Consider the following 11,881-nt stretch of genomic DNA (forward strand, 5'->3'; position numbering starts at 1 on the left):
AGGCTAGGTTTGAGAGTTCAGGTTGCCAAGTGATGGAAGTTAGGAATTACTTTACAGACAAGTAAAATGCCATTCATGTCTCCAGAGAGGGTGTCTGCGTACAGCTGTAGTGTAGCCTACCCTAAAAACCCATTAATCCCAGCTAGCACAGTGGAACTGGACCGATTCCAGCTGATAGTAGTGGCACTCGGCTGAGAGTCAGACTCGGCCAACGTCATGTGGCCCGAGTCTGGGTCGCCTTCGGCAGTATTACTTATGGCTAGGATGTGGGGATTGAGCTCTGGACCATTCCGGTGAGAGTTATCGGCCCAAATGTATTACTTGCGGCTCAGGCCGATTGGGGCTAACGTTACTCTCTGGCAGATGATTACACGGGCTGCTTTATATAAATAACATTTCATTATTTATTTTTCCAAATTTTTTCATTGTTTCTGTGATAAAAATATACAATTAACATTTAAATGAAATTCTTCAAGAATCCTGTGTAGTATTGAAGTATTTTGATACTTTGTCAAGGCATTTGATAAGCATTAAAAACTTTGTGGAAGGAACTTCCCGAGTGGCGTAACAGTGCAAACTGCGTTTCTACAGATGCTGGTTCAAGACCCATGAGGCGACGCACAATTGGCCCAGGGGTCATCCGAGTTAGGGGAGGTTTTGGCCGGCCGGTGTGTCCTTGTCCCATCGCGCTGAAGTAACTCCTGTGGCGGGCTAGGCGATTGCACAGTGCCACGGTCACCAGGTGCATGGTGTTTCCTCCGAGACATGTTTCTTTGTGGGTGGGTATAATTTGCAATGTATAATAGTAATATTTAAAATGACTAAATTGGGTAATTTTGTATACATTTATTTACATTTACATCGGGCCGCTTCTGGGAGGATTCTGCTAAGATGAATTCTGGTAAACGGAAACGGCTCTATGTACTTGGGCCGATTCTGGGCAGTCATTCATTTTGATTCCGGGCCGAGTCCGACACCCGATTCCGTGCCGATACAATCAGTTCTGTCCCCCGGGAAGCGGGCCGCTTCTGGGCCGATTTCTCATTGCTAGCTGGGATGCTTGCTCTGGAAATGCGATCAGGAGGGTCCTTACGGAGGGTTTGACACAATCTCGGAGGGTTTGACACAATCACGGAGGGTTTGACACAATCACAGAGCTTGCGGAGGCCAAATCGAGCTCCATACTGCATCGCTGTGCTTCTCCCAAATGTTTTAACAATGTGGAGGGCTCTGTATAGCTCTGCATTGACTTGATTGGTTGACGGTAGGTTGGGACGAGAGGTCCTGTATAAACACAAACTCACTTTCTTGACAACTTTCGACACAACAGCTCTGCTCTGACTTCTGCGGAGGCCGCATCACAGTAAATGCTATGTACAGCCACTGCAGATTTCAGATTGATCATGCAGAGCCTTTAACAGCCAAGCATACACGCAGTAGCCGAGGCGCTTTCAAGGGGCCACCTACCATTATATTATAGGGTAATCGATACAGGCTATACCGGTAGCCTACTGTAATTTCATATTATGAGTGAAAAACATCCTCACCCACTCAGAAACAAAGAGGAGCCTACTCTGTGCTCGCAAGACTGGCCCGAAGATACTTCTGTACTACAGAGACATCAGTCCCATGAATTGTCTAAACTAGGATATTCTGCATGCATCAGACCGAATACAGACCGAAGACTGAATACACACCTGTGTCATTAACTAAGAGAAATAGCAGGCAGGCAGGCCAGCTGGAGGGAGAGAGAGGAGGGGCAGGCAGAACCATGTGGATATGTCTTGCTAATCTAATCTGCATCTTGCAATGTCTTGTCTTGCATGCCTCACATATTCACCAAAGTAGCCTAAAGTTTTCCTCCTCCTCTCTGGTTTAATTTAAATTACACAACTTTCCCCAGGCCTTTATAGCCATATAGTCTGGTTAGGCTATAACATGGCTATAACATGGCTATAACATGGCTATAACATGGGAAATCATGTTTTGTGATAACGGCACTGTGATTTTAATTGTTTTCTCGTTTAGGGATTTTTCTTAACGTTAAGCATACCAACCTCGTTTAAATATTGTAATGTTTAAACTGTTCACACCCCTAGTTTGGACTAAGATAATGAAGAAGGGTGCTTGGGACCCATGTTGATCTTCTGTATTGTACGTCCACTGTGATGGACGTTCTTACTCATTGTAAGCCTTGCCACACATGATGTTACATGGTTGAGCCTTCAATGCTAGTGCAGATACTATGTCAAACCTACTGTGTCATCCAATCCCTATTGGTGACAAGCAAAGAACAACATTGAAATAACAACATCATTTTGTTTATCAGGGGTAGGCAATTGTTTGTTTGTGTTTGTTTTTTGTTTGTTTGTCCATGAAGCTTTGAATCAGGGCTTAGTTTGAGCCTGACCAGTCAAATGTGGTCTTTTATCCCAGCTTCCTGATGAGTCTCACTGACTTATGTTCCCCTTTTCCAGCACCCGTGAACAGAAAACTACAGCCTAATGTATTTTTAGATGTTAGATGTTGGTGTGTGATGTCTGTTAGAAAGTGAGACTCTACATGTATCTCAGTCTATGCCGCTCTGACATAGCTCGTCCATATATTTATATATTCTTAATAGCATTCCATTACTTAGATGTGTGTGTATTAGGTATGCGTTGTGAAATTGTTAGATATTACTTGTTAGACATTGCTGCACTGTTGGAGCTAGAAACACAAGCATTTCGCTACACCCGTAATAACATCTGCTAAACACGTGCATGTGACCAATAACATTTGATTTGATTTGGATTAAGGCATATCTTGGAACAGTGTGCACTGGAGTACTGACACATCCTGTCGCCTGGCTCCGAGCCCTACGCTCCGCGCTGCTTTTCAGGCCAAGACCATGGAGCCTCCGCCACTCACTAATTGAATGACACTAATATGTGCCAATACACAAATAGGAACACCTATGAATGTGTGTGATAACGAGACCCACTTATACTTCTTCACACTAAATATGTTAGCATGTTGTACTTAAAGGGTACTGTTACTATGACCATGTTAACAGCAAAGAGAGGACAACTAACAGAACTGTTACTATGACTTTGTTAACAGTAAAGAGAGGACAACTAACAGAACTGTTACTATGACTTTGTTAACAGTAAAGAGAGGACAACTAACAGAACTGTTACTATGACTTTGTTAACAGTAAAGAGAGGACAACTAACATAAATAACTGTTACTATGACCATGTTAACAGCAAAGATAAGACAACTAACAGAACTGTTACTATGACCATGTTAACAGTAAAGAGAGGACAACTAACAGAACTGTTACAATGACCATGTTAACAGTAAAGAGAGGACAACTAACAGAACTGTTACTATGACTTTGTTAACAGTAAAGATAGGACAACTAACAGAACTGTTACTATGACCATGTTAACAGTAAAGAGAGGACAACTAACAGAACTGTTACTATGACTTTGTTAACAGTAAAGAGAGGACAACTAACATAAATAACTGTTACTATGACCATGTTAACAGCAAAGATAAGACAACTAACAGAACTGTTACTATGACCATGTTAACAGTAAAGAGAGGACAAATAACAGAACTGTTACAATGACCATGTTAACAGTAAAGAGAGGACAACTAACAGAACTGTTACTATGACTTTGTTAACAGTAAAGATAGGACAACTAACAGAACTGTTACTATGACCATGTTAACAGTAAAGAGAGGACAACTAACAGAACTGTTACAATGACCATGTTAACAGTAAAGAGAGGACAGCTAACAGAACTGTTACAATGACCATGTTAACAGTAAAGAGAGGACATCTAACAGAACTGTTACAATGACCATGTTAACAGTAAAGAGAGGACAACTAACAGAACTGTTACAATGACCATGTTAACAGTAAAGAGAGGACAACTAACAGAACTGTTACTATGACCATGTTAACAGCAAAGATAGGACAACTAACAGAACTGTTACTATGACCATGTTAACAGTAAAGAGAGGACAACTAACAGAACTGTTACAATGACCATGTTAACAGTAAAGAGAGGACATCTAACAGAACTGTTACAATGACCATGTTAACAGTAAAGAGAGGACAACTAACAGAACTGTTACAATGACCATGTTAACAGTAAAGAGAGGACAACTAACAGAACTGTTACAATGACCATGTTAACAGTAAAGAGAGGACAACTAACAGAACTGTTTCAATGACCATGTTAACAGTAAAGAGAGGACAACTAACAGAACTGTTACAATGACCATGTTAACAGTAAAGAGAGGACAACTAACAGAACTGTTACAATGACCATGTTAACAGTAAAGAGAGGACAACTAACAGAACTGTTACAATGACCATGTTAACAGTAAAGAGAGGACAACTAACAGAACTGTTACAATGACCATGTTAACAGTAAAGAGAGGACAACTAACAGAACTGTTACAATGACCATGTTAACAGTAAAGAGAGGACAACTAACAGAACTGTTACTATGACCATGTTAACAGCAAAGAGAGGACAACTAACAGAACTGTTACAATGACCATGTTAACAGTAAAGAGAGGACAACTAACAGAACTGTTACAATGACCATGTTAACAGCAAAGAGAGGACAACTAACAGAACTGTTACAATGACCATGTTAACAGCAAAGAGAGGACAACTACCCAGTTAGCAGTGAGCACTCGGGAGGCCGGCGTCCCTCCAGAGTGTTCGAGCGATGTGAGACGGCTTTTTTTGCCCATCTTCTTCATTCACCCCCGACATGCCGCTTTGTAAAGCGGCAGCCGTTCTCCTGCCATTCACTTGCCGTTTCCTCACACAAAACATTCAGTGGAGATAAATACAAACAATTCAATCGATCTTTAACTCCAGTGTTTTTTTATTTTATGAAAGCTAGCTAATGGCTACTATCAAGGCATCAAGACAGGTCTGAAAACTCGATGAGGCAAAGGAGGTAACAAGGATAATTTCCTGGTGAAGGCTTTTCGGCTTCTTCTGTGGTGTTTAAGATGTGCCACAACCAATATTGTACGTAGTGATTAACACTTTTCTTCAAGTGTGTGAGGAGCTTTAAGGAGGAACCGTTTGTATTGCTTCAAATACAGTATAGTATATTAAATCAATGGCAAAAATGTAGGCTATTTTTGGTCATAATCATGATATCATGAATCTACTTGAACTGTAAATGATTAGGTGTATCACTTTGAGTCATCTTCTATGATTTTAGATGCAGTTTGGCCACATGTGGTTGTATTGTGTTTTTAAATTGGCAAAAAAATCAAATCATATTAAAATCACAACAAATGTAAGGTATTTATAGAAACAACAGAAACAACTTGCAGCCTCTGGCTGTCTGTGATTAGCTGGAAGGTGACAGGCCCAATTTGAGGTTAGAGAAATTCCTTGCCATTGTCTTTCAAATTAACTCATGTCTAGATGGCTTGCCTAGGGCTTATAACTGTCCTCTGAGTGGGGGATAAACGCCAGAGATGCAAAAGTGGCCTGCCAAGGGCTTATAGCGGACCTACTGTATGAGTGGAGGCTACCCACCAGAGATGCAAATCACGTTTTGAATGGCAAACTCCCCTCGCCCGCTGGCAGTAGGAAATTATAGTTTTGGCCGCAGGGAAAGCGGAAAATAGCAAGCGGGAGGATTTTTTTGCGTACTGGGAAACAGCACTGTTAATATGACCATGTTAACAGCAAATATGGCACGTCATACTGTACTTTGTAAAGGCCCTTTGGATTAATATTCACAAGTTGTCATTTATTGGAGGTAGCTCTGCAGGGTAGTCATCAAATCGGATTTGAAACCTTAACACTAACCTTAACACTAACCTTAACCACATTGCTAACTCTAATGGCTAACCCTAGCCTTAAATGAAGAACAAGAATATATTGTTTTACAATAGGCCTATAGACATTTTTGACTTTGCAGCTGGGCCATCTAGCGGAAACCGCTTAGTTCTGCCTCTTGGGCAAGACTCATGACAATAAACGTCAACTTGCTACTTTTTGAAGGCCCTTTGGATTAATGTTCAGTGAAATACTTGGCTTAATAGGGTGTCAAAATGAATCATGTGCAGTATGTTTTGAAATAACATATGCTGTACCATACGTACTGTACCACCAAGCAGGGGCTGATGTCATAGACCTTCATAGTTCCAGAATGTACTGATGATGGCAACCATTTTGGTGAAGCAGGAATCCAAACTAGTCTAATTGGAATGCATAGCAATAGAGTTCTAATTCCTAATACTACAGTACAATGTATTTGACTCTGACACCCTAGGACAGGTGAGTGATGGCCATAGCAGTTGGGGATTCAAACTCAGCCTGGTGTATGCAGCCCATTTGACAGATAGATCTACACAGTATGACAGATATAGAATATAGATTTACACAGAAACAGGCAGTGTGGGTCTTACTTTGAGATGGATCTTTTGGAATAAACAACGCTCTATCTATGTTGTGTAATTAATCACTAAATCTTCTTCTGGTTTTGTAGCCCAGCAGCCAGGTCAGACTGACTGAGGTTTTTTACACACTGCCTGTTGCAAATCCTAGTTTAATCTGTAGTGTCCATTAATATGAACTAACACCTTGCTATCTCCCCTGTTTACAGGTCACGCGATAGTGCTGTCTGTCCTGGATCTGAAGACTTGGTGTCATCAGTCATTTCTTCCTTGACAGAAACCACTGGGTCTTCTTGGATGTGAGAACTATGTATTGAATGATTTTGGGAAGGAACCAGGGACCAGTAAGGCAACATGGAAAACTCCTGAAATTCTACTGAACGGATGCAGAGCAGAGACTTGACCTGGAAATAACATAGAACCACCTATCCAGACAACTGGACTACTGATTACATCCAATTCCTAGCCGTTATTGTATCACCCACCAAATTCCTGTTTGTGTTTTTTCCTCCAACGGACTACTACAGTAGGAGATCCAACCTGCAAGGTATTTATTCATTAAAAAGACATACTGTGGATTACGCAAGCGAGATAACCCTTAATTCGAAACATGTGACGTGACATTTTCAAATCTTTTCCCTCTTTTAGTCACTGAGAGCTCAGTGACTCCAAAACAATGTGTCTGTGTTCGAGATCGATTTTAGATCATAAGCATTTCCATTCCTTTTTAGCTTTATGAAGCAGATGTCTCTTCTTTTTAAGGTTTTTGATTTGGACAAAAAATATGAAGTGTTTTTGAGAACTTGAGACATCAAAGGAGATGGCACAGTAGAAAAAGCAGTTCTAACCTCTATGTTTCAGTGTTTTGAATCAAAAGACACCATCCCACTGGGCACAGACGTCAATTCAACATCTTTTCCATGTCCGTTAAACGTCATTTCATTGATTGGACGTGGTAACAATGTTGATTTAACCCGTGTGTGTGACCAGTAGGATGGTTTCACCAAACCAATTAAAATGACATAAGCTGAGCTCCAACTGTTTTACTAACTGTTTTACTATCTGTTTTTAAAAGCCTGGTGACCAACATTGAGTAAAAGTGTCAGTATTATCTCAATAAACCTATTTCAAAAGGATAACACTGGGTGAAAAAGGGTTTGGTTTTGTATCATAGTTTCAAACGTCTCTGCAACACAATAGATTTTACAACATTGCCGAGGCCACCATCGCAAGACCATCAAATACTGTAAAGCCAAAATAAAAAGCCAAGAATTTCAACACCCCTATTGTGCATATAAACCCCCACAGTACAAGCACAAACTGTAATAAAAAATATAAAAAAACGTTCCATGCACTTGTTTGTGCTATATCACAGTAGCGTAGTACTGAATGTTAACGTTACTGTGAGGCAGGATATCAACAACACTAAAAGTGGTCATTCTGACATGGTCCTGTCATGGGGGTTGATGACGCATTATGAAACAGAGGTCAGAATGGGAAACCATGAACTGCATGAAAAGGGGGCAACCTACTGCACTGACGTCATATAGCACCTCTCCCACAGGTAGCTTAACAGTTAAGAGTGTTGGGCCAGTAACCTAAAGGTATCCCCTTTCATTGCATTCTCTGGGAAACCATCAACTGTCACAGAGGTTAGCATATGCATGAACTCAGATTACATGAAAAAAGTCCTGTTTATGTCACAGTCCCAGACAACCTCTGTGGGACTTGTCTTGTGCAAAGGAAATGATGTTAGCATACGATAATTGTCCAGTATCCACACTGGAACTAATTTATAATTAGCCACTCCTGCAAATAGTGGACTAATTGAAGTGGAAGAGCGCTGATCATTAATTCAGAGTTGTATTAATTCAGAGTTGTATTAATTTAGAGTTGTGTTAATTCAGAGTTGTGTTAATTCAGAGTTGTATTAATTTAGAGTTGTGTTAATTCAGAGTTGTGTTAATTCAGAGTTGTGTTAATTCAGAGTTTTGTTAATTCAGAGTTGCATTAATCCAGAGTTGTGTTAATTCAGAGTTGCATTAATCCAGAGTTGCATTAATCCAGAGTTGCATTAATCCAGAGTTGTATACATGGCACACTGTTTTTCCTCTGGTCTTCAACCCCCCCCCCCGCCTTCTGAAGAGTGTGTTTGTGCTTTTTATGAAGAAATTCACACAGCGAAGAAAAATACATTAAAAACAATAGTAGACCTTGATTGTGGTACAAGTGGTATAAGAACACCAAATAAATTAAATAAAGACATGTTTTAAGGGTAACCAAAACAAGTACTGTAAAATGGACCATTCGGGTTAGTTTCTTAAACCAACTGCTGGCGTTTTTTACCCTGTTTAGTGAGTAGCCCATTACCCTTCCTTCTGCCAAAGCCGTTCAATGAAAGCCCTTTTGCACAAAGATGCTCTTTCCTTCTGAGCGATTTCCTGTTAGGAAGCCACCTCTGAGAAATCCCCAAAACGTTGTTAGTGCATGTCATTAAAAGCTTACAGAAAATAAACCGGAATTCAAGACGTACAGTCTCGAGCAGGGGTGGAACTGGATGGAGCGCAGAGAGAGAGAGAGAGAGAGAGAGAGAGAGAGAGAGAGAGAGAGAGAGAGAGAGAGGGCCTAGCTGCAATAGAGAAGAGAAGGCTTAGTCCTGCCTGCTGAACCTTCTGACTGTTTGTGTTGCAGCCTTAATCTGTGGGGGGCCAAGGGCGAATGGCACACTCTTCCATTTCCACACCGATATATACTGCGGCCATTGTAATTGTTGATGTTCTTATCAACATGCAGCTCTATTCCCCTCCCTGTGGAAACCAAATACAGGTTAGAGGCAGGCAGGCTGCTCACAGGAAGCACAGAGATACGGAGGACACAGATGGAGCTGTGTTGAATTTGCTCCTATGGCTTTCCTAACCCCAGCACACCCTGTAATGTTATGATATGTAACCTTATAATGTGGGGTTCTGCTTCTGCTGGTATGATAAGGATGATTGGGACATGTAGATGCATAGATATGGTTCCTGGGGATAAATTGGTGACAATATGGAAATTCCTGTATGTCTGTGATGCCGCTCTGATGGTAACGTCTGATACATCAGTGACAGATTTGATGAAGCATAAAGGTTATTGTGTAACAGCTGTAAGTCTTGGTTTGGGAGTGGTTGGATGGTGCATTTAGAGATGACAGTTCACTAAATGTTCAGTGGAAAGGAATAACTCTTAGGGAATATAAACTTGGCAAATATATTGATCAGAAAATACAAACGCAACATGTTAAGTGTTGGTCCCATGTTTCATGAGTTGAAATAAAAGATCCCAGAAATGTTCCATATGCACAAAAAGCGTATTTCTCACAAATGTTGTGCACAAATTTGTTTACATCCCTGTTTGTGAGCATTTTATCCTTTGTTAAAATAGTTCCTCCACCTGACAGGTGTGGCATATCAAGAATCTGATTAAACAGCATGATAATTACACGGGTGCAACTTGTGGTGGGGACAATAAATATGCAGTTTTATCACACAACACAATGCCACAGATGTCTCAAGTGTTGAGGGAGTATGTAATTGTCATGCTGACTGCAAGAATGTCCACCAGAGCTGTTGTCAGAGATGTAATGTTAATTTCTCTACCCTAAGCCGCCTCCAACAACGTTTTAGAGAATTTGGCAGTACGTCCAACCGGCCTCAACTGCAGACCACGTGTAACCACGCCAGCCCAGAACCTCCACATCCGGCTTCTTCACCTGCGGGATCATCTGAGGGGATGGAGTGGAGTAGAGGAGTATTTATGTCTGTAATAAAGTAATCATTCTGATTAGCTGGGCATGGCTCCCCACTGCGCCCTTGCCGAGTCATGTGAAAACCATAGATTAGGGTCTAATAGATTTATTTAAATTGACTGATTTCCTTATATGAACTGTAACTCAGCCAAAATCTTTGAAATTGTTGCATGTTGCGTTTATATAACTACACTTTAGAGCAGATGCTTAATCTCTATTTGTACTCAGCCGTCTTCACGGCCAGACAATTGTCTGTTACAGGCTATCACTCATTCAACTCAAGTATTCACCTAAACAAAAATGACACCTGAAATTAAATAGGTTCTTTATGCCATTTTGCTATTCAATGTTTCAGTAACTCATTTTTATTTACATTCATGAATTACTGTATGTGTGAGAATGCAGCTCATCTGTTGCTAAAAGTAGCCCCATCAAATTAATTTATTCAGTGTGAAGAGAAACGCACAGTGGAATTTTACCTTACTGCACATCATCTTTTCCTGTAGACCTACTGGTATTTATGGAAACCAAAAAGCCCTTTATCATAATGCAACACAATACAGCATTTCCAGACTCTCTTCAGGCCGGGGCTTCAGCATTTTATATTTTGTCTGTCAGTTGAAACAGTACATTCACCACAGGATTCTCCGGATGATGGACACAATTAATTAATTAACATTTTAGGCGAGACATGCTCTCAAAGACCAGACCGGGGGGAATAGAGCGATACGGGGTGGTACGTTTAGTGATCCAGGTTGACTCTTGTTTGGTTAGAAATCATTAAATTACAGTAATGACTAATATCTCGTTCCAGCATGCAATACGCCAGAGACCACCAAGGATTTTATAAAGAGCTCGCAATGAAGAACAAACACTGAACGGCTCAGAGAAAGGCTACGTGATTATACAGAGTAATTCAAAAGTGCATTAATAAAACAATACAGAAACATTCCTAAATTATTTGAGATAAAGGCAATTTCCATAATTCATTAAGATTAATCAGACGGCATCCCACTGTGGCGTTCGGTAGAAGAGAAAGAGGACACATGAAACCGGTCCCGGAGAAAGGCCCTTTCAATCTACTAACAATGATTTGAATCTAACCTTGGATAGGAGAATGAACCTGTTCTGCACTATGACATCCCGGACGTATTAAAACACACTCCTTCAGTGATTTACCTTTATGTGCTCTAATATTCTATTAACACTGGAAAGCCTTTTCACAAATGAATCCTCTGGGTTTTGCATATCAAGGCATAAAAGGCTTTCAACGAAAGCTTGAGAGCAAGAAATAATTTCAGGGTGTTTTGAAAACCACCGCTTGAATCTAAGAATGTTATTGACATTTTGAAAAGACACTCAAGAGTTCTCAAGCCGGTAACCTTGTCACAGAAAATAAGAATCTGACTAGAGGAGTGGAGTTTTTGTTTGTGCCATATTCACTGCAGTATTTGCTGAGCTTTTGCTATGAATGGATGTCCTTTGTCTGCAAGGATGTCTAAATGGTGAAATGTGTCATATGTTTAAGAGATCCTACATTTAAGAAGATAAGGCTTACTATGTTGTTAACAGCATAGTCCAGTGCACAGCTGGATAGTTGAGTTTAGGCTTAGGTTTAGGCTTAGGCTTAGGCTTACTAAATCAAATCAAATGGTATTTGTCACAT

General features: G+C 40.5%; 1 protein-coding gene across 2 annotated transcripts in view; it reads left to right on the forward strand.

Moving 5' to 3' along the window:
- Positions 1–7,570, forward strand: part of LOC139371378 (chemokine-like protein TAFA-2) — a 158,016-nt gene extending 150,446 nt beyond the window's left edge. For both annotated transcript variants that reach the window (XM_071111742.1, XM_071111743.1), the window contains exon 5: positions 6,641–7,570. Coding sequence is in view for 1 of the 2 variants with exons in the window: in XM_071111743.1 (XP_070967844.1) it covers positions 6,641–6,652 (12 nt within the window). In the remaining variant the exon portion in view is untranslated. The remainder of the gene's footprint in view (positions 1–6,640) is intronic.
- Positions 7,571–11,881: the final 4,311 nt, after the last annotated feature.

Source organism: Oncorhynchus clarkii, chromosome 17, assembly GCF_045791955.1.
Source record: "Oncorhynchus clarkii lewisi isolate Uvic-CL-2024 chromosome 17, UVic_Ocla_1.0, whole genome shotgun sequence".
In the NCBI taxonomy this organism is placed as follows: Eukaryota; Metazoa; Chordata; class Actinopteri; order Salmoniformes; family Salmonidae; genus Oncorhynchus; species Oncorhynchus clarkii.